We start from the raw sequence: 27,735 nt of genomic DNA, 5'->3' as shown, positions 1-27,735 counted from the left end.
CCCAGCACCCCCCTCCCCTGAAGGCAGTCCTCCGAGTGTCTGGGCTCACACGTTTCAGCAGGCTCTGAGTATGCGGTGGACTTCCTGGGCTGCAGGTGTCCCTCCAGCTACCAGCAGCACCCCCCCTCCCACCACCACCTACCCTGCACCTGCATCTGACTGCAGCAAGTTTTTCGAGCTGCCTGCCTCCCTCCCTCTGTGATTGGAAAGGCCAGGTGCACACTGAGCGGGGCAGAGAGCGGGGCTGGGACGTCACATAGCCTGCAGCTGCTGAGGCACAGCTGCTAAGATGGATACATAGCTAGAACTAAAGAAGACCAAAATTCAGAGTAGTTCCCCTTCGTGGCAGATTAGAGACCGCAGAACCTCTCAGCTCTTTGACTTTTCAGCTGCTTAGTAATTCTACTTTCTAACACAGTGTTTATTTCCTGACAGGTGAGGTGTTTGAGTCAAATGCTGGCCAGTCCTCACCTGTGCCCTCCTGTAGTGGAGACGTGCCGGATGAGATGGTGACACCAACACGACCCAGGACGACGGAGGATCTGTTTGCAGCCATTCACAGGTAGCCCATCTCTGCCCTGGTGGTTCTTTCTTCCTTTTCCTTTTTTAACTCCCAAGAAATCACCTTGCACGGCCACATTTTCTGTTTTTCCATCGATCTCAACGGCTTAAGTCTGTCTGGATGCTCCTTTTGTAATTTCTCTCTCAAACAACAATCCCCATTCTCTCCCTCACTGCATGTTCACCAAGTAAATGAAGCAAAGAATCATACATTATTCAGCAAAGTAACTCCCCTTCCCTCAGCCCTGTCAGCCAGCGGATACATGCTTTTCACACAAACCCACAGACACTTGCACAGATGTAGGTAGACACTGGCGTATATTCTCAACAGAGAGCCGTAATTTCCCATATAATGGTAGCAGGCTCAGTATTTCCCAGTTTTTGCAAAGGATTTGTTATTTTCTTTTCTCTGAATTCTCCACGGGGTTCTGGAGGCTTCATATTGTGATACAAACCTTTTAAAGGAGTGCATTGGCCCTTGAAACCACAGTTTTTTTACAGAACTACTGCTCTAGAATGGTGGTTAAAAAAGTTTGAGGAAGGAAATGCAAGACAAGAGTATATTGCTGGAAGTACTCAAGTCTAGCACTGGGCTGTGATCGTATTTGGTTGTATTCCTGTAGTCCACAGGGCCAGAGGGACCGAGTAAATGCAGGCCGAGAATATTCTCTAGTATGAACAATTAGAACGATGATCTTTTGAAGATTTTGAGTATCCGTTATTGTCTGCAGGAAAACACAAAAGAATAAAGTGCTAAAAGCCATCAAGAATCTTGTGCCTTGGCCGTTTCACTGTAGAGTATCGTAATTTCAGAGCTTCTGTATTTAGCCGTGGACTCTGGCGTGTGTCTCTAACCCAGGCTGACATGCTAAAACACCATCGTATTGTATTTTTACCACAAATCCCTCTAAACCTGAGCCTTTGAACAAATTTTAGCATGACTGTTGATGTGCTGTGACTTGTCTCTGTGAAAACTTTTTTGTCTGCACTAAATGATGCGTCTCTTCTATTTGTCCCCAGTCCCAATGACTGTGTCATGCTCTTTGTCTGTCATTTTTAAGTGTCACCTTCTCTTTTCCTTTTCTTTCATCCTGTCACTGCTTGCCTTTTTCCCCCATCCTCTTGTCTGGGTGCAGTTTGGGAGACAGGCTGAACAGTAACACGTCGTGGCAAGCGTGGCTCAGACTGGCAAGTAACCTTGTGATTGGCTGGTCATGTGACCCCGTGTTTGGCTAGTGCAGGATTAGAGCTGTACCCTGGACACCGGAGTTATTCAGTCTGTTCATCCTTAACAACACACTAATCCAACACTTAGTGTTTTTATTATGCGCTTCAAAGTCTATGCAGCCTCATCTGTGGATATGGAATTTGTTTGCATACTTTTATAGCAAGCTCCTATTCACATCATTTGACATTTCAACTCCTATGTAATTCCTCTCACTTCAGGTCTCCATCATCAGTGTGATGCTTGAGGATTGAGCTCGAAAGTAAAATTGGAGAGATGTCTGTTGTTTACACGGATGAAAGGTGTAACTGTATTGTTCTGTCCCTCGCTCCAGATCCAAAAGGAAAGTGCTGGGGAGGAAGGAGTCTGAAGAGGAGCGTTCCCGAGGCCACTCCCCGTCTCCCCCGGTCACCCCCACGGGAGGATCCCCAGCCCTGACCTCTCTGTCGCGGCAGCCCGGCTCCATCCAGCGCAGCGTCCGCAAGTCGGCCACCAGCAGCGACACCTTCAAGGCCCTGCTGCTGAAGAAGGGCAGTCGCTCCGAGACCAGCTTCCGCATGTCAGCCACCGAGATGCTCCGGTGCACCGACCCGCGCTTCCAGAGGTCCAACTCCGACTCGGCCGCGGAGATGCCCGACAGCCCGGGGCCTGGTGGCTCCCCCGGCCGGGGCAAGAGATCCCAGGAGGAGTGGGCCAGGAGCGAGGGGCTGCTCCCCCGGCTCTCCTCGGCCTCCTTCTCCAGCACCAAGTACGGCCGCTCCCGCACCCCCCCCTCGGCCGCCAGCAGCAAGTACAACGCCCGCAACCGCATCTCCAGCAGCCCCATGACGGTCATCTGCGAGAAGGAGGGCGAGCACTCGGAGGCTGCGGACCCCGGCTACCCCACCAACGTCAACGGGGCGGCCCGGCCGGAGGAGCCGTCTCCGGAGCGCAGGACAGCAGAGCAGCTCGATCCCACCCCTGTGACCCACAATGACTCGCCCTGCCAGGCTCAGGACTCCAACGGCACTTTATGCGAGGAGGGCAACAGTTAAGAGCGGGAGAGATTACCCTCGAACTCGGGGTATTTGGGTGAACTTGTACCGTGTCACAGGGAAGAGCAGCTCTCCCTGCAGCAACAAGACCGGAAACCACAGCCCAGGATGAAGCGAGGAGTCGGCCGACATGATCTCTGCGGTGCCCGGACTGTCGTGAAAGGCTACTTTCCTTCAGCTTACATATGTGTGTGTATGTATACAAATACATACATACACATATGATTTCAAGCAGCAATAGCAGAAGCCTGTTGTTTAATTTGTTTTGTTGGGTGGGTTCAGTTTAAACAGACAAGACTAGGTTTCCTCTTATTTTTAATACCGTTTTTAACAACCGAACAACACAGAACAGGCAGCATGTGAGGATGAAATGAAGTGACAAGCTGTTTTTTTTTTTTTTTATAGTTTTTTTTTTTTGTTTAATTGTTGTTGCTGGTGTGGTGCTACTAGTTAGAGAAATGGACTGGAGTGATTGTACACCACTAACGTGTATTTTAGAGAAGACTGCAGTGGTGCAGAAGTGAAGGCTTGTACTAATAACGACACTTGTTTTTCTTTGAAGTATGTTACTTTTCTTAACGGATGCATCAGCGCATATACTGAGGAATAATGTAAGCTAGCCTTATGTCTTTACACTACAGCTTCCTTATACACTCCACAGGACGTGTGATTTTCCTTAGCTATTAACAGATAGCACCTATTTTTCCATGAAGTTACTCGAGACTACCCTCCAATGTAGACTGGGGAACGTTTTGTAAGACTTGGCCGCTTTTCATGAGGATATAAAAAACTGAAAGGGTTCAAATAAAAGATTGCCCAATGCTACAGAATAAAGGCATGGGGCAAATTAATAAACACACATTAGCACTGCCAGGGTGTATTCATTGTAGGTTTTGAAAACCTAAATAGTTTAGTTTTTAGATTTTGCACTACAGTTAATTTAATTGTTTCTTTGAAAAAAAAAAAAAAAGCTGTGTTGGTATAATTTACTAATTAAGAAAAACTAATGCATTTGAATGAAATAATACAAATTACTTGAAAGCTGACAGCCCTGTTATTTTTCTCTAACATTTGGTTACCAAAGAGTAAAACACAACTTAGCCTGTAGCATTTGTGTCTGTGAAACTGTAACAAAGAACTTTCACAGCAAGACTGACTTTGTTCTCACTGTTAATTAACACAACTACGCTGTTAATTGTTTTTCACTGGTTTTCCTTTCTGTGCAGTTTTATATATTTTTTGTAAATACATAGGAAAATGTAACTTTTGACTTCTTTATACTTCCCAGAATTTGTACATTTTTAGAGCATTTTTCAGAGCGGGAGAAACGTTTTGTAGACTATTTATTTTAGTATAGTGAAAAGATGTTGCAATTTTTTTTTGTTCACCCCTTTTAGTTCTGTTGATCTTGAGAGGTTTTGTGAGTTTAGAAGCATTTGGGAAACTACCTTTTGTTTAAGGTAGAGCATCGGATCCTGTCGTCACAAGCTTCAAATCAACCAGGCTGCCAAGTTTGTGTCTGTCTCTGTAATAAAGCATCGTGTTAAAAAAAAAAACAACTGTGGGTTCCTGTCACTTCTTGTTAAGATGTCCTGCACCGTTCAGAAACATCAGACAGACAGATAACTTCACCCACAGAACAAACCCTTTTATCAGCTACTGGCTACTTTTCTGGCCTGGTTGACTTTTTAGTCTTGAAAAAATAAATCGTAATCGTTAAATCGTACACAATTAATGTAAAACATGTTACATTATAGCACTGGTAGGTGTGTTCTGTTTCTATATAAGCATCTTTATGTTGCTGTTCCTAACAAGTTTCTTATGTTCAAATGAAGATTGGAATTACTCTTTGCTATTTAAATAGAAAATAACACTTAAGTTTGAATAATCATTTGATTTTAAAGTATTATTTAACTTATTTAGTGTCACCCAATTGTTATTCAGATACATTGGACAGAAACATAAATAAAATGCTGAAAATCTGTCTCTGAAAAGCCTTCCGACATCTGTGTAGTCATGGTAAACACAAATTAATATTACCAGAGAAATAAATACAGATTAATAAAATCCAAAGACAAGATGACTTTAACAGGGAAAGTGTGGGGCTATGTGTAATTTTGAAGGAAAGAAACTGAAAACTGCACACTCAGGTATGTAAAGCAAATTGATAATTTTATTTAGTGTAATGTAAAAGAATTAGTAGTCCAAAGTTTTGCACAGCACTTCTGCTGGCCTGCACCTGTGCCAATTTGGAGTGCAAACCTTTTCTACAATTATATTTATACTTAAAAACTTTGCATTTATTTTACTACAATGCCTATAGATTGTAATGGATCTAGGTTACTGACACAGATATACATTTCCTTTTTTCATTATTTGCTAGGTTCAAAAACACACAAATAAGACACTATTGTAAGCATTCATTTCTGTAGTAAAACATTTTTCAGCTGCGATACAGCAATAAAAAACCTCCATTAATAAAAAAAAAACTATTACATAGCAAAAACATCAGTGAAAATTCTGTCACACTTCCATCTGACCTTCAAGCAGCGCTCTTCTTCAGGAGCCACACTTCATTGTGTCTGTTGAGCATCTTGAAGGGGCTGTCATAGCCGGCAGTGTAATACTGCTCCTCCACGAACTGCTGCCCGTCTCTCCGCAGACTCTCGATCAGCTGCAGCAGCTCCTCTCGGCTCTTCTGCTCGTTGGAAAACCCCCCGTAAGTCCTGGAGCAGAACAGCAGGTGTCGGTGATGAAATACACACTGGGCTGCACAACACAATTACACATTCTCCACGGCCCCACGGAAACTGGAGAATGAAAGACTGCAACCTGTAAGCACTGTGGAGTAGTGGTTAGGACTCTGGACTTGAACTTGTGGGTTCAAATCCTGGGTGGGACATTGCTGTTGTACCCTTGAGCAAGGTACTTCACTTAGATTGCTCCAGTAAACCACCCGGCTGTATAAATGGGTACAAATGTAAGTCGCCCTGGATAAGAGTGTCTGCTAAATGACAAATAATGTAAATGTAAATATTTTAGGACGCTTCTCAGGGAATTCCTAAAGGTTTCTACTAAGCCACTGAATACACACACACACACACACACACACACACACTCGCCAGCATCAGTGCAGTGCTACAGATTGCGGAGTCCCAGTGACACAACAGACAGATGAACTGTGAAGTCTGTAGCTGCGATCTGAACGCACAGGGGAGTCATGCAGCTACATGTTTTTGGGGGCCACAGTCAGAAAACACATTACGTGTGTTACAAATGGTTGGTATATTATGCTTTTAACTACATCTATAGGGTATTTTAAATGTAAGTGTACATTAATGCTCTACATACACATTCAATAGCATTGCTCCACTGTATTTTAGACACTGGTATTTCTGTTACCAGTTACAGTTAAGACATCTTTGTTTGGTTCCAAACAAAGTGTAAGGCTGGGCATCTAACACTGGTGGAGTGGGACCCTCTCTTATATATTCATATATTCATCTCTTGCCAGACAATATATATATATATATATATATATATATATATATATATATATATATACACACACACACACACACACACACACACACACACTCACCTAAAGGATTATTAGGAACACCATACTAATACTGTGTTTGACCCCCTTTCGCCTTCAGAACTGCCTTAATTCTACGTGGCATTGATTCAACAAGGTGCTGAAAGCATTCTTTAGAAATGTTGGCCCATATTGATAGGATAGCATCTTGCAGTTGATGGAGATTTGTGGGATGCACATCCAGGGCACAAAGCTCCCGTTCCACCACATCCCAAAGATGCTCTATTGGGTTGAGATCTGGTGACTGTGGGGGCCAGTTTAGTACAGTGAACTCATTGTCATGTTCAAGAAACCAATTTGAAATGATTCGACCTTTGTGACATGGTGCATTATCCTGCTGGAAGTAGCCATCAGAGGATGGGTACATGGTGGTCATAAAGGGATGGACATGGTCAGAAACAATGCTCAGGTAGGCCGTGGCATTTAAACGATGCCCAATTGGCACTAAGGGGCCTAAAGTGTGCCAAGAAAACATCCCCCACACCATTACACCACCACCACCAGCCTGCACAGTGGTAACAAGGCATGATGGATCCATGTTCTCATTCTGTTTACGCCAAATTCTGACTCTACCATCTGAATGTCTCAACAGAAATCGAGACTCATCAGACCAGGCAACATTTTTCCAGTCTTCAACTGTCCAATTTTGGTGAGCTTGTGCAAATTGTAGCCTCTTTTTCCTATTTGTAGTGGAGATGAGTGGTACCCGGTGGGGTCTTCTGCTGTTGTAGCCCATCCGCCTCAAGGTTGTACGTGTTGTGGCTTCACAAATGCTTTGCTGCATACCTCGGTTGTAACGAGTGGTTATTTCAGTCAAAGTTGCTCTTCTATCAGCTTGAATCAGTCGGCCCATTCTCCTCTGACCTCTAGCATCAACAAGGCATTTTCGCCCACAGGACTGCCGCATACTGGATGTTTTTCCCTTTTCACACCATTCTTTGTAAACCCTAGAAATGGTTGTGCGTGAAAATCCCAGTAACTGAGCAGATTGTGAAATACTCAGACCGGCCCGTCTGGCACCAACAACCATGCCACGCTCAAAATTGCTTAAATCACCTTTCTTTCCCATTCAGACATTCAGTTTGGAGTTCAGGAGATTGTCTTGACCAGGACCACACCCCTAAATGCATTGAAGCAACTGCCATGTGATTGGTTGGTTAGATAATTGCATTAATGAGAAATTGAACAGGTGTTCCTAATAATCCTTTAGGTGAGTGTATATATAGGCTATTGATTTAACTTTCTATTGATTTAACTTACTTATAATAAACTGTATGGTGATTTTATTTTATTCAATACAGAAAATAGAGTTAGAAATAGGGAATCGATGCGAACCCCTTGATGAATATACCCCGGTGTTCAGTAACATTAAAAGACACAACTATACTGAAAGTAGTAAATACTAAAGATACTGTAACACAGTAACCTAATAGTTGTCCTATCACACAACGTGTATTTAAGCAATGGCCGGTGGCGCTGCGGGGGGCTGGGCTCCCCAGGATGCTTTGACTGCGGAGACCTGCAGTGCGCGATTCGGAGTCACATCGAAACAGCTCAAACCCTCACACCCACCAGCGCTATGCAGGGAAACCAGACACAGTTTGTGGTGTCTGTCAAACAGAGCTGTATGTCGTGGAGGTGTGTAATTGAGACGGACAGGATGCTGTGTGTGCTGCTAGAAATACGCATCTCCACTGGAAATCAGCTGTTTGTTTCTGTGTGAATGCAAGTCTCCTGTTGTGACGCCCGAATTCATCAATAGCATCAACATCCCCATGCATTAGTTTGGGTTAATTAGGCTACTATTTCACGCATTTTTAGTTTGAGGCCGCAGAGGTACTGCAGCCTGAGCCGCTCACAGGCAGGCTCTTCATAAACTTCAATAACCTGCTCTGGTGCCTGGCGCAACATATTTTTATTTTTAAGAGTAAAGGGTCTAAAACAATCAATAGTAGTTCAGTCACACCTGCTGGTATTTGTGCATCTCCACACAGCAGCAGATCACACCATACTAACTGGAAACGTAGTGCCCTCCAGATTCATTTATACCTGATGCAACCAAACGTTTGTTTGAGCAAATACATGTGTACATTGATTTATTGTTTTGAGAAATACATACACATATAAAAAAACACTAAGATGCTCAGTGTTAGATATTGCAAAAACAGTTCAGTCCAAAGTTTATTGGATTTGAATGTTTAGGGTATGAATAATTCTGAACCTCGTTTTGGAGCAAATATGCCAATATGCTGGACACATACATTTGCCAAGTCCCATACTGAAAGAAAGACTTTTGCGGTTTTGTAACTCATACACTTTGAGCAGCGCACATACAGCACTTTGAGTTTGCCCCTGTGCACTAACTCAGCTCATCTCCATGTAGGATGCCATTTTAAGTGTAAATAACTAAACTCCAAGAGTTCAACCATATTATATTTTGTTCATTCAGATTCACCTATGATATATTATGATATACAGACGGGTGACAAAGGAAAAACCTGAATTATTGAGTGGAGGAACATAACGAACGCAGATGCCTCCAAACAGGTGTACTGCATGATGCAATTAACATCCTATCATGCTCTGTGGCATGTATACAAATGCTGAGCAGGACCAGTTGACCTCGATTTTGGATCCAGATGGCAAGAGGAAAGGATCTAAGCGACTTTGAAAGAGGAGTCATTATTGGGGCACGAATGGCAGGAGCCATGGCAGGACTGCTTGACCCCTACAGTGAGGGGGTCCAGAGGCTCTGTTATGCTGTGGGGGACATTTTTCTGGCATGGTTTGGGTCCACTTGTCCCCTTAGAAGGAAGGGTCACTGCAAATCATTACAAAGTTATTCTGAGTGATCACCTTTATCCTGTGGTGACACATTTCTATCCTGATGGGAGTGGTCTCTTCCAGGATGACAATGCCCCCATCCACAGGGCATGAGGGGGCACTGAATGGTGTGATGAGTATGAAAATGATGTGAATCATATGCTGTGGCCTTCACAGTCACCAAATCTCAACCCAATTGAACACCTATGGGAGATTTTGGACTGACGTGTTAGACAGAGCTCTCCACCACCATCATCAAAACACCAAACGAGGGAATATCTTTTGGAAGAATGGTGTTCATCCCTCCAGTAGAGTCCAGAGACTTGCAGAATCTGTGCCAAGAGCATTGAAGCTGTTCTGGCATTTGCTGTATGTTTTGTGTCTTACGTTGACTTTCACGTAAATATAAAATTGATCTCAGGGAACATGGCCTTTAAAATGTATTTTGTAGTCTGCAATTTGACTGTGATAGAATAAGGACTACTTTGAACTAATGCGTTAAATTGAACACATTATGATTGTTTAAGTACTGCACAATTTGGTGGCTTTTACCAATTAATCCACCCAGAAACCCAACACTGGGAGAAATCTCTGAAACTTGAGAAGTTACAAGCCACAAGTGTATTCTTACAAGCTGCAATTCTCTCACCTGACAAACACAGTGAGCGTCTTCCGGTCTTCAATAAACACGTCAGGGTCCGATGGCTTGGGTGTGTCAGCTTGATGTTCTTCTGGCACGTAGAAAGAAGTGGTAAAGGTGGTCTCACAGAAGGGCCCCGCGCCAGGGTCCACCAAACACGTCACCGGAGCGGTCATCTCGATCTTCGCCTCTGTCACAAGCAACACACAGAGCAGTGAGGTGTTAATGCTGAACAAAGAGCGCTAGGGCTTCTTAATAATAAAACACACCAAGAACTACTTCACATCCTTAAATTGATTCCAACTGCAGAGGTCTTGCTGTCCAGTCCAACGGCATTGGGCCCACGTGTTCACACAGATAAAACGTACCCATCTGCGTTATATACTCACACACACATATCCACACCACAAGGATGTTTACTCACTTTTTTCATTGTTCCCTTGAATGTATCTGAAGAGTCTCATGAATCCTGTGTTCAGGGCAGCATCGTACTGCATCCCACTCACAGCTGTGCTCGCCCACTTCGTCTGTTCATATTCTCGGATTTCATAATCCTGAGCCTAGACAGCAAGGCGAAGGAAGTTTTTCATTTTACCAAGTTGTGAAAAAATACTTTTGATTGATAGGGACTACTTTAAAGCACACCACAATATAATCCTTTCCCCTTTGCTCATCTTCTTCTCTCTCTCTCTCCTTCCCCCCTTGCCTCCCTAATAACTCCAGTAAATTCACCTGCTTGAACCCCAAGACCCACTTCTGTGCTTTGCAACCTGTAAAATACACTCAAACAGCAGTACTTGCAGAAAATGAAATAAAATAGGACAACTACTAACCTATTTAAAAGCACTGAAACATCACCCTAACTAATTAAACTAAGACAATTAAATGACCGAAACTTTAATCACAGGCACTATACATATTATAATTGAAAGAAAAGGGGAATCGCATTGCAGGTGCATTTTCGACTTTGAACTCCAAACATACCGTAGTTTCAATAGGTTTCCACTTGGGCTCCTGCAGTCCACTGGAGAACAGGGCTCGTTGGATCGTCTTCAGCATCCTGGGACTCGTATTAAGAAATGATGGGAAAGGTTAGTTCGTGTTGCGCAGATGTCCGCAGTTGCGGCAGGTCTGCGCGGCTCCACCAATGGGATCCGTGGGATTCTGCAAATCTGCGCAGAACTGCGGACATCTGCTCAACAAGCACGCAACCGTAATGTATACTTTATATAATGTATACTTCTGTAAAATGCCCTTGCTAATAATCCTTTCTATTTTGCAGGTAACTACAATATTGTCCATATGGTTAATAGCAGAGTTCAAAATATCTTAGTACCATTTAGAAGAAAAAGAGGTTTATTATTATTATTATTACAAGGTTTATTATTGACAGATTTCTTTGGAATTGAAGCATCTCGCTACGTTATATTGCATTAGTCTTGTATTAGCTTTCTATGTATTCTTCGTGTGCAACTATAGTCAACATACACGGTTTTCTTTTAAAACTTCAGTTTTTCGAACATCACAATAAATACACAATCATATAGTCAGCACATGCACAAATAAGGCAGTTCATGTGCAGTTGGGTTAAAACGCTTACCAATGCAAACCTGAGCAGAAGCAGCCTGTCGGCGAGCCCCTCTGCTGCTGAGCGCACTGAAGGGAGCTCGACGGGCTCCCCGCGGGTTTTATGCGAGTTTCTTCGTTGCGTAAGTCACTTTGTTATGGCTTGTATAACTCCGAATGATGTAATATTATATTATGTAAACTATTGTTTGCTTCGTCACCTTTGTTTAAAATATTATGAAAACGTGTCAATTCTAGGTATGGATGTACCTTTGGTTATCAATATGTACTTTTCCACACGTGAAACCCAAAATGTTTTATTAGCTTAAGCCTACACTGCAGTCCACGCCCACATTGCACCGACAGGACTCCTATTGGTTGGAAATAAACAACACTCGTCTGTGATTGGTCAGCCAACGCCGGGGTTATAAACGGGCTGTGCAGCGCGCGGCGCAGCACTGACTGCAGGCTCATCGTCACACAGCTGCGCGCCTGCAACCGTGTCCACTGCTGCTGCATCACTGCGTACCGGTCACACGTCAATACTCAATACTATTCATTTCCGTGAACAGTCATTAGTGGCGTTCGTGTACCGCAATTGTCCCCAGTTCTGCGCGGCTCCACCAATGGGATCGGTGGGATTCTGCAGATCTGCGCAGAACTGCGCACATCTGCGCCATCATGCCGTCGCAGTAAATGTGGCGTTACATTCCCATGACAACGCAGCCTTCGCTCACACAAGTGCCGAGCCGCCCAGTGCGCCGCTTTTATCACTTTCTACACTACATTTATAGAAAACTATTACAATATAATTATAATACAATGATATGCATTCCTAACATTACATATATCAGATACTTAATCAATGATATATTCATGTACATCTTAACTTGAATGAAACAATGTAGACACTATATTTTGTAGAAATATAAAGTTGTGTTAGAAGCAGGAGAAATGGGCAGCGTAAGGATCTGAGCGACTTTGACACGGGCCAAATTGTGATGGCTAGACGACTGGGTCAGAGCATCTCCAAAACTGCAGCTCTTGTGGGGTGTTCCCGGTCTGCAGTGGTCAGTACCTATCAAAAGTGGTCCAAGGAAGGAAAAGCGGTGAACCGGCGACAGGGTCATGGGCGGCCAAGGCTCATTGATGCACGTGGGGAGCGAAGGCTGGCCCGTGTGGTCCGATCCAACAGACGAGCTACTGTAGCTCAAATTGCTGAAAAAGTGAATGCTGGTTCAGATAGAAAGGTGTCAGAACACACAGGTCATCGCAGTTTGTTGCGTATGGGGCTGCGTAGCCGCAGACCAGTCAGGGTGCCCATGCTGACCCCTGTCCACTGCCGAAAGCGCCTACAATGGGCACGTGAGCATCAGAACTGGACCACGGAGCAATGGAAGAAGGTGGCCTGGTCTGATGAATCACGAGTTCAAGGTGTTGACTTGGCCTCCAAATTCCCCAGATCTCAATCCAATCGAGCATCTATAGGATGTGCTGGAAAAACAAGTCCAATCCATGGAGGCCCCACCTCGCAACTTACAGGAATTAAAGGATCTGCTGCTAACGTCTTGGTGCCAGATACCACAGCACACCTTCAGAGGTCTAGTGGAGTCCATGCCTCGACGGGTCAGGGCTGTTTTGGGACCTACACAATATTAGGCAGGTGGTCATAATGCTATGGCTGACCACACCGATCAGCCATAACATTATGACCACCTGCCAAAAGAAAAACAACATCTAGCCAACAGATGATGAACTATTTTACTGAATGAATTATGAATTATTTTACTTTAACATATCATATTTATTTGGTTTATCCCACAACATAAACATACATTTTGAATGTACTACATATGATGTAGATGGTTTTACACAATCTACCTACATCTACAATTTATAAATAGAAACAGAATTCCCTGTATCTACCTGATGGTCTCCTGTCTCCTGCAGGCAGTTTTTATACTATACGATGCAGTGCAATGGATTTTGAGAATAGACTTGACATTTATCAGCATCTAAATAAGCAAATATTATAAAACAAGCAAGCCATTGAAAGTTACAGCACAGACATAAGTTCAGATATAAGGACAGCACAGAGCGCTACACAGCTTGAATTGGTTACACTATGCGAACACTGAAAAACACAAAGATGGTTATTTTAATTTGGTGGCCCCACTTTTTTTTCGACATGGTTCTTTCTGAACCTGCCGAGCACGGGTTCCAAAGCCCAGAGACTGCAGGGATTCGGACAGGAACCGCTGGGTCGGAGAAACGCAAAGCATCACAAGCAGTTTAGCCTCCCCCCCTGCAGGATTAAGAAAAGGAAGAACCATGCCATTCAAAATGATGCTTAAACCCTGAAAGCATCTATTGATAATTCATATCACAGATCTTAACTGGAATGGGTTTACCAGGACTAGTACATACTGTTAGATAGCTCTTTTTGTGATTTTGAAATTTCTTTTTATAATGCTCTGAAACTCCTCAACATTAATGAAATGTTTCATAGCTCTGAAAATGTAGACTGTAGGGTCTGTAGTGTCCCTTTTGCATAAGTCACAATTTAAGGCAGAATTTAAAACAAAGTGCCAACTTTAAGTGAATTAAATCTTTCACAAAAGACAAGGAACAGGCAGCACCCCCAGGTGTCCTAGAGAGAGCTCACCGATGCAGTCCTGCAGGAAGTGGGTGAGCTTGCTGTTTCGGTAGGGGATATGAGGCCTTTGCTCAGACAGAGCTCCCAGCACGTCCGACAAAGCTGACAGACTGCGGTTGATAAAGGATGTTTCCCGTAGAGCTATCCCAGTTACTCCAGACATTCCTTCAGGAGAGACACCACCACTTTATTTCAGCGGCACAAAGAAGTGAGTAAGAAGTTCTTAAAACATTGCTAATTGGATTTGGCATTACAATGCAGACAGTCACTGCACCCGGATCTCTGTGTGTTTACTTACTCACCCACACATTCACTGCCTGCAAGATCCACAAGGTGCAGCTTGGTCCTGAGTGGGGCCTGTGTCAGGCTAGGTCTGGGACAAGGAGAAGGACAAGGGATACCAGTGGGAGCCTCTGGCAGTCTTCCACTGGAGCCCCTACGACCCCTCTGACTCCTCCAGCCCTGCTGTGTGCTCTGTAGCCTGTGAGCTGAACATATTAAGACCTATTACCTTAAACTAATCTAAACACTCGGAGACAATTGTTAAACTATTCTCCTCCAACTTATCTAATCAAGAATTGCATAACAGAACATGGGTTTGACAGGGAGTGTGACATCCTCAAGGACCAAAGGAAAGGATCCAAGTACAGGCTTAGATATGGAGCAGATAATCCGATAAGGGCAAAACGAGAGAGAGTTAACAGGGACAGTCCAAGGTCAATCGATCAGGCGAACAGGCTAGTAGGGAGATCCAAAAGGGGTAAACGAGAGAGGGTAGCAAAAGGTCAAATACACAGTTATGCAAACCAGAAACAAGGCTCAGAATTGATCCAGGAGAGAATGCAAGACTTCACAATGAATCGAGGAAACAGAGGGGTTTAAGTACTATGAAGGAGAGAGGGTTTGAACGAGGTGAATGAAAGATTGACCAATGATAGGAGAGGAGGACAGAACAGGTGCACCTGGTAGGGAAGAATGTGGAAAGACTGGTTTGACTGGGCAAAGGAAAGGAGAAGCACTAGACTAGTATTCGGGAGAGGGAGACCTCTGGTGGTGAACTAAGGTGGAACCAGGGGAGACCGTGACAGGGAGAACATGGTTCAAATTGCATTTTGTCAGTCAGTAGTAAAGAGAACCCAAACTGTTCTGCACATTTGTAGAGCTCTGTGTGATGCTCTTACCCAGGTCCAAAGCATCAGGGCCCTTTGATGTGACCGTCAGGGTGATGACCAGGTGAGAACGGGAGGAGTCGGCATGGACCAGTGTGGAGTTTCTTGCTCGTAGGTGCAAGACGTGGCCAATCAGACGGAGAGCCTCCTCGGCGCTCTGCACACGCCTGCATACATGCCAAGAAAGACGCTGCATATATTTTCACTGTAATATCATGTGTTCAAAAACGATACTGAGGAAGAATATCATGCAAACTGAATTAAATCATCACAATGACTTCTGGAGACACTGGATCTGTATCTAGCTATGGAAGTGTTGGTAGATATGCTAAGAATATGATATCAAATTTCGATTAGCCAGTCTTTATGATGAACATGCATCAATCAGGTCTAATCTGCATGCGAAATTCAGTCACATTTGAAGGTCTTCAACAAAAATAACTAAAACTACGTTGACATTGCAATCACGATTGATTCCGATGCAGAAGCCCACTCACTCATGCATCAGGGATGGCACCTCGCTGGTCCCAGTGTTGGTAGAGACAACGTCACGCTTCACCCCTCCAGCTGCCCCCTCACAATCCCTAGCCAAGAGATCCCACACCTCGTTGTTGTACACCTCCAGCACCGACAGCTCAATGTCATGGCTACCCCGAGGTGTCTTGGACACAAGGCTGTAAAAATCAAGAGTGGGGAAGAACTTGGCCCTTGGCATGCTTGGAGGCTTCTTACCCTCACAAAAGAGTTCAGCAATCTCAACATAAGAGACCGGACGATCTCTCAGGTTTCCTGTACCTGAAGAGCTCCCTGGTTGCTCTGGGGATAATGCCTTCATGTGGCACCTTCTCTGGCAAGAGGGTATCTTCTGTTTGGGATCCGATCATCGTGTACGACTTCCCACTGCCCGTCTGTCCATACGCCATTACGCACACATTGTACCTGCAACAGGAGAGCTGCAATTGTTTTCGATATAAACATCCGCATTGCTACATTGCTATGTTTAGGTCCGCACAGAGACAAAGCTAAATCTGAAACTCAGGCATCACTAAAAGAAATATCTGGAATCTCTGAGTTCATTTTGGTATTGAAAACCCAACAAGCAAAATGGGCTACATGACACTTACTTGTTTGTAACCATTCAAATATTTGAATGTCCTTAAAAATTAAAAAGATATATAATTCACATTTAGATATTTCAGATTTCTCCTGTCTGTGAATCAAAGACTATTAAATAAGAGGTCAACAAGATGGCAGTACTGGCAGTGGAACTTGGAAAGACTAAGGCTGGAATTGAAGCAACATTCATTGGCGGCTTTTTTAATCATCAGAAGCTTATTACTTCTACTTGTAAAAGTAACTGCGATCATGTATCGGTTTCTCATTTTCAACAGTATAACCGTCTTTTTCTTTTTTTTTATGTAACAGCCCTGAAACTAAAAAAATGACTCATTCTTGGTGTTTCGCTCTTCGGTTACCCATCCAGGAGAGAGGTGAGCAGGGGGCGGACGTCTTCAAACACCGTCTTCTGAGAGTCATTGGGTCCGTGCACCCTGTGGAGCACACAAAAAAATAACAGCAACCAATGACTAAAGCAGGTCTCACGGATAATACTGCTGGCTCACAGATGCCTGTTGATCAGGAGTCGCTGTTATGTGTCAAAACAGGGAAACCTGACCTGAATCAGGTACACGTAACCACAACAGCACGCTGGCAGGTGTGCGCTCTCCCCCAGAGGGAATCCAGGTCACCGTCGACAATGACCAAGTTAAAATTCAAAACCGTGTTGTCTGAATTATATGGCTCAACCTGTACCATACTTGTTAACCCTAATTATGTACTTTACCATCTTGTACATATACAAACATCCATGCAACTAAATACCCTATTCTTGTTTGTAGCAATGGACTCGCTCCCTCTGCTGTAGAACAGAAGAAACTGTCTTAAAAGTGGAAGTTGTACAGCATCACTGTTTCCAAGCCAGGTCTATAGCTTTCAGGGGACACGTTCAAGGATTAGATCAACAGGCAGCATTATGAGACTCACACATCCCATAATCCTACCTCTCAAATTCAAACACTTTATTCATCGGAGGGTTGCCAGATCTGGAGCATTCAACGACAACAGTGTCCTAAAAGACAGAAGAGGGACACCACCTCCTATTACCATGTGGCAGGGATGGAAATGAAGACTCCTTTTGCATGACACTTTGATCTATTTCAGATTTTATGAGCTACTGGCCCTAGCATGAACTGTGCTGATGTAGCAGAAAACACTGGACTCCGCGGCTCATAAAACCCTGGAATGGCCACTTCAACTGCTATTTAGTGTATTTATTTGTTTCTTAAGTACCCAGGGCAACGCAATGGGTGTGAGCCGTGCGGTCAATGGGTGTGACCAAAATAAAAAATAATTGTACTTTTGCAAACCACACAGTTTATTATTATTAATAAAAAAAAAAAAAAACAGTTTTAACCAGTTGCAGAATTAGTTACCAAAGAAGTAGAACATACTGACATTTGTATATAAAGAAATAATATTTCTATAAACACAGAGTCCAGGTCCGTATACTCATTGATTACTGCTTTACAGAGTGCAAATTAATGAAAAAGTGCTAGTTTATAAACCGAACCAATATTTCAAAATCTACACCACAACTAAAATGTATTAGACCACATTAAGTAAATTTTGAACCAATTCCTCCCCAAATGTAAAATAAAGTATAAGTCTGTCTTTAACATGTCCAAAGCATTCTGACAGGACCATGTGCCATAGTACAGAAATACAATGGTACCGAAATAGTGCTTCACAAATGATTGAAGCACTATTTGTAATTGACCAAGCAATACAATGATAACACAAGATACACAGGATACACAAGACACAAGCAACAGGTTCTGTTCTCACTGGGGATTAAAGTTACATTTCTTGATATTTGATACTCACCTCATTAACAGCATGGACCACTTTCTCTGACAATGTAGACCTAAATCAGAAAAACAGAACAAAATCAAGTTGACGTAACAGGTTTAAAATGTCCTCACAGTAGTGCTTTCATCATGTATAAGACTTGTATACCAATTAATATAGACATAAAAGGCAGAAATATGTGGAATTAAAGGCGCTCACATATAGGTCGGGTCATCAATCACCACGATCATCAATTATTGTCACACTTTCTTCATCTGACTGTACAGATCTATATCGCAATGCCTAATTGGTCTATGTTACAATGTGACAGTATGTGGCAAATCAGGCTTACAACATGCACTTGAAGAACACTGCATATATGTGACTTCCACAAGATGCCATCATGTACATTTATATATGCATTCAACAAAGCCAGGATTGACCCTCCCCCCTATATTTTTAATCAGATTTGTGTTTATGTCAAAAGTGGTCAATAGATGCCTAAATAGGCCCAAATGTCAGAATTCCACCACAAATCTGAAAGCTGTTAATATTAGTATCAACCTACACTACGGGTCAAAAGTTTTGTCCAATTTGTCCAGTTTTTATTGAAATTTACGCAGTTTAATGTTTCAATGTACTCTGAAATTAAAGTATAGAACAAATAAACAATTGGAGATAAAATTGTTTAACACAATGTAACCCCTTAAACTGACAAACCCCTGTGGTACCCTTAAACATGCTTCTCTTTAATCCCATGTGTACTCTTCACTGTTGTGTTGTTTGCCCAGTGTTTGGTATCCCATGAAAGCTGAGACTCTCAGCTTTCTAACAATGTGAAATCTGTTTTTTATACACCACCCGCCCCCCCCCCACCTCCGTATTCTTACATGCGGGGGTGGGGGGATACTTGGTCTGAGTAGGAATACAGAATCTCAGAAAATATTGAGAATTATGACATATTCTGGAACCAGACAATCTACTGATCAAAACAAGACCATTCATGTTTTGGTAGAAGCAACACAGATCCATAGAGAACTCGAAAATGAAAATGACAAGATGGAAAACTCTGCTTACAGTGTACTAATACACAACGATTTTACATAATTAGATCTGAACTTCTCTGTGTTTGATAGAACACCATACCGGATTAATCGTTAGGTTGTTCTGAACAAAAAAAACCTATTTGCAAAGAAATCTGATCGAAAATGAGCGATCTGTGACCTACTGACCCCCCCGCCCCCCGTAGAAAACTGTGCGTTTACCCCCCGGGCTCTGAATGACGGCGGGCGACACAGAAGCTGTAAATCTTATGTGTTTGAGAATTAAACGCGCTGGTAGCCAAGAGAATAAGCTTTCAAAAGATGCGCATTGTAGGAATACAGTGTCACTTCTATGCACAGGAGCTGCGCATAACACTGCCAAATAATGCTTAAGAGGGTGTAGTAACACAGTGTATAACTCTGAAATGTACATTATTTTTCAGTTTTTGGTAACCTAAACTTTTTTTAAACCTCTGGCAGTTCACTGCTTACCTTTGTACCATTTCAGGTTATTCACTGGACTTAAACTGCTTACATTTCAATACTAACTGGAAAAATGGGGGTGTTATAAATCTTTTGACCAGTAGTGTATGTTTAACCATGATGGAAGAAGGAGAAGTATACGACAAGGTTATCAAATCTGAAACAACTGAAAAATGTTTTACCTTGGCAACACATCTGTATCGCAGAGTCCAGCGTCTAAATGCAGCAGTGGGCGCACGCGACAGTGCACTCTGATGTTCCCTCGGAGCTCCTGTTGAGAGAGAAAAAAGATTTTAAAAAACACAAGGAGGAAGTTATCAAACTCTGCCCTGGATTACACTCCGAGGCACCAGAACCACACAGGAATAAACGCACTTACAATCAGGGTATTATGAAGAACTTTCCTTCTCTGCTTCTCATTCTTGTACCTTTCCTTCTCTTCATGTAAGGACTTTTCCAGATCCACAACTTGAGCCTGGAGGTCTGAGGGTTAGAAATTGCATCTTTCATTTTCACCACGACAATGTCAATTTGCCACGTCTAAGTACACGTCTAAAAAACATATAAATTGGATAGTAAGCGGAGTGGGCAGATTTGATAACCTTGTTGTATACTTCTCCTTCTCCAATCATGAAGTGGGTCAACTCTTGCCTATATGCACATATACATAATACATGTATTTATATTCTGGCATGAAATTAAGCTTCAAAAATTATTTTTAACATCATGTTACATTCTTACATTTTATTTTTTACTACTTCAATAAAGTGCATGTTTCATCTTGCTCATCTCCCAGACTCACTGCGCACATCAACGCTGCGGTCCTGGATGCTGCAGCAGACAGAGTTCACTTGCTCAAGGAAGCCTCTGCTCTGCTGTTCAAGTTCACTGGAGAATCCAACATATGCAGAATACAGATCTGCAAGGTTTTGTCTTAAAACCTGAAATACAGACATTTTCTTTTATTTTAAGATCAATATCCAGGCACATAAAATAGTACTGTATTGCACCCCACTGTATTGGCCTCAATCCATTTGCATTTAATTTTGATCGATTGAGAGTAAATCCTCAAATCCTTTCCTAGGGTAATCAATCATTAAAATGGGCTGGAAATAACAATGAAACATAAACTTCTGAAATTGTGTGTAACATCATGTTTAATTGAGTGACATGATTTGTCTACATATATAATCTTTTTACAGTTTGGTTAAACAATAAACTGAAGGGTAATATGTGTATTTCTCTTACGTGAACTTCTGTTAGAAGATTCACCAGGACGGGGTGAAGACGTTGTTGTTCCTGTTGACCAGTAGGAACTCTCTCTTCTGTCTTTCTGCAAATATGCCCATACCACTGGGGACACCATAGTCATGTTAAAAAAAGACCTTCCATGTCAAACTATAATGATTAACAATAATAATAGTCATACGATTATTATTATTATTATTATTATTATTATTATTATTATTATTATTATTCATTATATAATTAACCTTTTTCATTATTTATAATGAATTATTAAGACAATAATACTAATAACAAATGCATTGTTATTTAGTGCTTGTGATAAGCTTTTTATACTCAATTATGCAATGCACTTTTTATGTAATTATAAATTGACACTGTCACACATTTGAAGTCAAAAGTCATCACGTCTCCCATTTAAATGTATCTTTTTCATTTTAATAATACTGTTATTTAAATTATACATATCAATGATATATTGTCCAAGTTTCATTAACAGATGAACTTGGAGAAACCAGAAAACAATATACAAATTCCAGTTGATTGATACCACACACACACACACATTTGAGAGTGGAATGGAGCAAGAACAAATTGGCTCAGGAACAGTACGTTCTCCTGCAGAAGGACTGAAGTTCCTCAATTGATTAAGCAGAATGGGGTAACAATCAGTGTTTTTTCCTCCAGATTCTTTAATCATATGACTGATTCAGTGGTCTGCTAACCAGATCCTGCAAAGCTCTAAAGAGGTTGTATAGCTGTTTCACAGCATGCTAATCCTGACTAATTCACTCATTTAAATATGTTAGTGAGAGCTTGTCTCAGCAAAAAACAATACATTTCTGAGATCTCTGTACTACGTTGATTGAGTGCAATAAAGGAGATACAACTGATATTGCTTCAACTGGCTGTACTCTGCTGGTGATCTGTACACCTTTAGACATTGTCACATGAGAACAATTTCTCCATTAGCAGCTGTTAATAACCTATTGGTGGGGAAACAGCTGAGCCAAGCCTAGGGTCATCAAAATTGCAGCAGTCAGTTGCCGTGCCTTTCATGAACACTTATTTTCCACCTGAAATCATCCCATCGTTAATCCTCAGCTATTCATTTGCCAGGCAAAACCAGAACACACCAGAAAACAATAACGAGTGGTAAATTAGTGCGACCTATGACCACATGAAGGGTTGATTTCCCCTCCTATAAAATGGGGAAAATCCTGTCCCAAAGTTATTGGGTTTCATTGCTTTCTCTACAGTTGGGCTGTGTTGTTGGTTGTGTGTAGCAATGAGGGTTGTTGTGTTTTGTCTCTGTTTTGCAGGGACATGGGCCTTTTCAATCTTTTCCAGTGGAGACTTTCAAGAGGACTCTCCTCAGCAGAGTGAGGTGCTCTTAGATGAGCCATCTGATGATCCAAGTGTGGTCTCTCGGTCTATGAGGCCTGATTCCAGCCTAATGGCAGATGATTCTGATCGGAGGTCTGGTGCACAGCCTCGTCAGGATGTTTCTGTGATGTGTGGAGAGACTGATTGGGTTGTGCGAGTCAAAAAGAACTTGTATGGCTTTGGTTTCCAGGATGCTCGGCTAACACTGGGTTCAATCTGTGGCAATAACAGTGTGGATTTGATCACTGGTGACCTGCTGTTCAGCTACAACCTTCAGGACTGTGACAGCCAGAGACTGGTAATGCTAACTTGATGGCCTTGACAAACCCCCATAATGGTTCATGGTTTGATCTGACTTGTGGAATTCTCTCTCTAGATCATCCCCGGGTATACTATCTACAGAACCATCCTGTACTATGTTCCCAGTCTGAGAGCTCAGAAAGAGGGTGGGGTACCCCGCATCAATGTTGAAATTGAATGTAGCTATGAGAGGTAAGCCTAGTGTCTCCAGATCCCTCTACTGCATGCAGACCATGTTGTGTGGCATCTTCACTGATGGCCTTCTGTCATTTGCAGAGATGCATATGATGGGGATGTGTTCAGCCTTCAGCTCATGAATTGTACGTATCTTCAATTGTCTTCCTTGTAAATCGCTACTACTTCTGGGACCAGACCATTTTTGGGCCTAATCCAGAATCTCTTTGCAGCTGCCTGGACCGCAAGCTCCCTGACCAATGTGTACAGCACTGGTGAGCTCCTCCACTTCCAGGCCAGGGGGTATCCAAAAGCTGAAGGAGAGCAGCTGTTCATTGGCTCCTGTTATGCAACACTGTCTGAATACCCTCAATCATTCCCCAAGTACATGATCATCGACCACTATGGGTAAGACCTGATCACACATGGACTGGTGTAGATTGTGGTAGGCCATTTAAGGTGGACCATAATGCAGGCAACTCCTGTATTGACCTGTTCTGTCACCAGCTGCATGAACCACAAGCTGGGAGCCAGTTCCAAGTTTCATCCACCCAGAGCAGATGGTGTCATCAACTTTGCTGTTGATGCAAGGGAGCTCAATCTTGTGTCCAAGGTAGTATTCCAGCTGGTGTATGTGGGATGTTGGTTTTTCCTCCACTCTGAACCTGTCCTTCTCTCCATGAGCTGGTCTAACCTCCTTATTCCTCCCTCCTCTCCAAGATCTATATCCACTGTGTCCTGTTCCTCGGCATCCAGGGAACAACATTGCATACAAAATCTTGCAACTTTGACACCACAAAGCAAAGGTAAGCCTGCTTCTCTTGGCCCTGACCCCCATACTCCCTATGCTTCTGGCTTCTCCCCAGATTCACCTTCTCTCCTCTCTAGATGGGAAGCCCTTGAGCTTGTGGATGGTGTCTGTGACTGCTGTGACTCCAACTGTACTGCCCCACTCCTGACCTCCGTAACTACAGGTACAGTTGACTAGGATGTCTGTTGGGCTTTACCAGCACATGAGGATGCTGTGCCCTTTGTCAAACCCTTTTCCTCCTCCCCAAATTCTAAATGCATCTGTCTTCTAGATCTTTGGAGCACTGGCCCCATATTGATCAAGGAAGGCACTGCAAGGAGGACTGCTTCTGCCAGGGATGGTGACCTCCTCTGGTTTCAGGTTAAAGGAGGTGATGCCTACCAGCAGGATGAGTATAATGGGGCCTATGAGGAGGAAGATGAGAATGACCATGACAGTGAATTTGGCAAGGATTATGAGGAGGAGGATGGTGCAGGGTGGGATGAAGCGCGAAGGCCGGAGGAGGAGGAGGAGGAGGAGGAGGAGGAGGAGGAGGAGGAGGAGGAGGAGGAGGAGGAGGAGGAGGAGGAGGAGGAGGAGGAGGAGGATGATGATGATGATGATGAAGACCATGGAGTGGGGTGGGATGAAGAAGAGCAAAGGCCAGATGAGGAGGATGAAGACCATGGAGTGGAGTGGGATGAAGAGCAAAGGCCAGATGAGGAGGGGCAGCATGAAGAGGATGAAGAGCAAAGACTGGATGAAGAGAACAGCGCAAGGTGGGATGATGAGGAAGAGGAGGGGTGGCAGGCTGATGAGGATGAATCTGCTGATGAACCAGTGGCAGACTCCCTGGATGAGGCCATTGACCACCCGTTCTCCAATGATGCAAGCCTGGTGGATAATCCAAGGGAAGCATCTGGTACCAAGGTCTCCATGCTGGAAGTGGCTGAGACTGAAGCTCCCTCATTGGAGCTGGAGGGTTCTACAAGTAACGTTTCCAAAGCTGCACAGATCCCTGATGTCCAGGGGGACCTTTCCCTTCACTCCCAACCATGACCTGCTCTAAGGTAATCTCTGGTCTGGTGTTACTCTATACAAGGTGGAGACCTTCTCTTGTGGATATTCAGTAATGTGGCTTATGTGCTTTCTTCACAGGAATGAGGGGGGCTTGTCTGCTCCCATGTTGTGGGGGGCCATGATGAATGTGTTCAGAAAATCAATAAAGCTGTGTTTTGAGCTCAATTGTGTGTAAATGGTTCTTGTATTGCTTCAACCAAGCTCTTGCTTAAGATGTTCTATGAAGGCCAATGTGACATCCACATTAGGATTGATTGGATGTGAATTCAATGGGTTGTGGTACAGATTCATCCATTGATGGGGAAAGGTTAAACTGCTGCCTATACATGTGGGTGTAGCTTACAATTATGATGGCAACCTCTCATACATGCATGATGCCTAATGAGAGGCAAAGGAGCACAGTTCTATCTAACACGTTTCATGGTATTGTCACATCATTCTATGACACTCCTGTTTTGGACTTTATTTGACTAATGCATGAGAGGGAATACTATTACTTGAACTCCAGTGATATTGAGTTGTAGTAATGGTGGATGCAAACACCTGCAGACTAGCAAAGATGGATGTTCTTTGTGACCGTTACTCTTGAAGTGCTGGCAAATGCTTTAATGCAGGAGTTGCATTGCCTTTTGGCATGACTGTATATTAAGACCATGTATGTGTAACATTACGGAGACCTGATTCATAAAGTGCTTGGAATTAAGAATTTGTTCCGCTAATATGGGTAAATCCCATTATTTTAAAATGGGGAAAATTAGTAAGGGTAATTTTAACAAACATAAACCATTGTGATTTCAACTACCCTAACAAGCAGTCAATTTTGAAAGATAGACCTACATTTATTAAAACAGTCTACAGTGTTTTCCCCGATCATTATCTTAATAATGCCTAATGGGGCATGCACTACTGGTGTGATTGCCTAGAAAATGCAACCATGCATACACCATACAAGTAGTAGAGATTTAAATATTAAGCCCCCTGCCTATTGCTGCCACCCAGTGGGCATTTTACTGCATTTTTGTAAAAACATTTATCCCAATGTCAGGTTGTTTTAAGATATTCAGCAAATCTAAGCATAGTAATATATCTGATATGTTCTTAATGTGTTCCAATCAATGTGTGACTTCCTTCTTCAATACAGGGGTATCCAAAAACTGTACAGGCTGTCTATTTATATTCCAAGTGGTGTTTGGGATTTCACATCCCCATTTTCTCAAAGGAGGCAAACTTGCTATGTGTGGTCATTGGCTACAGAGGAGGCTTCATATAGGATAACCATACACGTCCTCCTTTCAGATTAATTGGTTAACAGATGTACAAACCTTCAAAGCAAGTTGCAGTTTGGACCATATAGGTTCCCTCCCTCTCCCTGTGTGAAACACTATAAAATCTCTTGCTGCTTTTTCTCTTTCCCCCCTTAAACTCCCACTAGCCAGTTTCCAACAACAAAAGGGTACAACAATTTATGTTAATGCAATAATTGTCAACTTCATTTGTGCATCATGGAGTTAATTTTAACTGCAAGACTATTTCTGGGGTCATTATTGTGTCTCAATTGGCATCAGGGTAGAATAGTATTCTTATTGTACATGTCTATGTATAGCAATTTGATGTATTCCTGTGAACTGTTTGAACATATTTAATAGTCATATTCAGATGGCTAAATGTTTTATTACGACAGGTTGCTCCTCACAGAGGATGTTGACAAGCCACCATCTCTATGAGTAAAAAGGTAATAAATATACAATTACAGAAGCAGGCTACATTTTCATGTTTCAACAAAACAGCCAACAGCATTCACCATTTTCAATTGAAAAGGGAAAAACTCCATGTTTTAAGTACAACCGAATCAGAACCACCCACTTATCCCTCAGTTTCACATTTTGTGTTTATTGTATATCTTGTGTTTTGCTCTTATTTTGGCATGTTTGTGCAGGATGGGTCCCCACTGTAAATCAGTCGGGTCAGTGGTATATTGGTTCAATGCTTTTGTACCCATTTTATTTAAGCTGGAGGACATTTTTGTGGTCTATGATCATTATACAATGTTTTTTTGCAATGTTATATAAACTTTCTTATGTAAATATTTTCTGCTGTATGACGTATCCACTTTGGTATATGATTGATATGTTTGTACTATATGATATAGCCACTTTGGTACATAATACCATTTGTAATGTTTTAAAGGAACTGCCCCTCATAGAGAAATCGCACCTCAGCCAGTTTCAGGTGAAGAAGAGCATTTTCCGTCTCAAGCTCAATAATCCTTTCTTCTTTACTCTGGAAAAGAACAAGATAAACTAAATATATCACTATAGACTCATCCGCTTATCACCACCCATTAAGTTAGAATTAAATAACGGTATCAGTATACCGTAAAACAACGCCATTTTAGTGGTTTAGTCGTAAATAAATGAATCCTCTGCACCGCCCCTGTTAAGCGCACACGCATCCCATTGTCACTGACTGGCACCGCTGTCGTGTTTGGTTTTAAAAGCAGGTCAGTCGACACGTACCCGGAGTTTCTGCTGCAGCAGGAAAGCATGGCGGGCAACAGTCTGCTCCGGGTGGATGAAGACGGGCATTTTTACATTCAACAACAAGAAACATAAAGAGCTGCTTCTGCGGCGTCGCGACAGCCTGCGCACACTTGTTGCACGTCAGTCTGTTTTGACTGGATCACTGCTTGTCAAAGCCATGGCGTGATTGACGTACGATACGTAACCAGACTACAGAAACGTGCGATTTGATTGGTTCCAAGGCATTCTCAACGATAGGTCAGCTTTGGGAGACTGTTCAGACAAGAACTACATTCCTTTATTATAACAAAAGTTTGGCTTATAATAATAGTTAATATTATAAGGCTGTAAAACAACCAACTGTTAGGAATTATATAATTACATCATGCTGTGCCACATTCAGAGTGGTAAAATAATGAGTGGGTATATTATGGGTCAATGAGGCTGCGCTTTTGTCCCAACTAAAACCATGGGAGGCAATTGTATGGTTCAAATTTTAATTGCAAGTGTTCTGGGATAGTTTTGGAGGTAATTCT

The 27,735-nt window shown here is 42.7% G+C and overlaps 4 protein-coding genes across 9 annotated transcripts in view; 2 read left to right on the top strand and 2 right to left on the bottom strand.

The window, feature by feature from the left end:
- The window catches only part of nhsl1b (NHS-like 1b), a 92,752-nt gene extending 88,373 nt beyond the window's left edge, over window positions 1-4,379 (top strand). For all 5 annotated transcript variants that reach the window (XM_066693877.1, XM_066693717.1, XM_066693800.1 and 2 more), the window contains 2 exons: window positions 436-562; window positions 2,121-4,379. In XM_066693877.1, the coding sequence (XP_066549974.1) occupies window positions 436-562; window positions 2,121-2,820 (827 nt within the window). In that variant the 3' untranslated portion in view covers window positions 2,821-4,379. The remainder of the gene's footprint in view (window positions 1-435; window positions 563-2,120) is intronic.
- Window positions 4,380-4,971: 592 nt separating this feature from the next.
- Window positions 4,972-11,775, bottom strand: hebp2 (heme binding protein 2). The gene is made up of 5 exons (XM_066693966.1): window positions 11,482-11,775; window positions 10,866-10,947; window positions 10,306-10,441; window positions 9,891-10,071; window positions 4,972-5,546 (listed from the first exon to the last, which is right to left on the bottom strand). The coding sequence occupies exons 2-5, from the start codon at window positions 10,938-10,940 to the stop codon at window positions 5,363-5,365; spliced, it is 576 nt and encodes a 191-aa protein (XP_066550063.1). The 5' UTR covers window positions 10,941-10,947; window positions 11,482-11,775; the 3' UTR covers window positions 4,972-5,362.
- A 1,102-nt stretch (window positions 11,776-12,877) lies between these two features.
- Window positions 12,878-27,502, bottom strand: kif25 (kinesin family member 25). 2 transcript variants are annotated; one of them, XM_066693529.1, is made up of 15 exons: window positions 27,197-27,501; window positions 26,895-26,960; window positions 20,954-21,058; window positions 20,508-20,646; window positions 20,085-20,188; window positions 19,888-19,976; window positions 18,216-18,255; window positions 17,333-17,400; window positions 16,748-16,822; window positions 16,068-16,211; window positions 15,770-15,946; window positions 15,285-15,439; window positions 14,406-14,591; window positions 14,113-14,268; window positions 12,879-13,752 (listed from the first exon to the last, which is right to left on the bottom strand). In XM_066693529.1, exons 1-15 carry the CDS (start codon window positions 27,263-27,265, stop codon window positions 13,601-13,603), a joined length of 1,725 nt encoding a protein of 574 aa, XP_066549626.1. In that variant the 5' UTR covers window positions 27,266-27,501; the 3' UTR covers window positions 12,879-13,600. The 2 variants fall into 2 exon arrangements, with proteins under 2 accessions (XP_066549701.1, XP_066549626.1); XM_066693604.1 differs by lacking the exon at window positions 26,895-26,960 and having other exon boundaries at window positions 12,878-13,752; window positions 27,197-27,502.
- Window positions 22,205-24,845, top strand: LOC136715951 (uncharacterized). The gene is made up of 9 exons (XM_066693413.1): window positions 22,205-22,634; window positions 22,713-22,828; window positions 22,913-22,956; window positions 23,044-23,218; window positions 23,318-23,423; window positions 23,531-23,616; window positions 23,699-23,784; window positions 23,893-24,670; window positions 24,759-24,845. Exons 1-8 carry the CDS (start codon window positions 22,239-22,241, stop codon window positions 24,657-24,659), a joined length of 1,776 nt encoding a protein of 591 aa, XP_066549510.1. The 5' UTR covers window positions 22,205-22,238; the 3' UTR covers window positions 24,660-24,670; window positions 24,759-24,845.
- Window positions 27,503-27,735: the final 233 nt, after the last annotated feature.

The sequence above is a fragment of the Amia ocellicauda genome, chromosome 1, assembly GCF_036373705.1.
Source record: "Amia ocellicauda isolate fAmiCal2 chromosome 1, fAmiCal2.hap1, whole genome shotgun sequence".
In the NCBI taxonomy this organism is placed as follows: Eukaryota; Metazoa; Chordata; class Actinopteri; order Amiiformes; family Amiidae; genus Amia; species Amia ocellicauda.
Note: the sequence above shows the minus strand (reverse complement) of the source record. Positions and strands in the feature narration are given on the sequence as shown.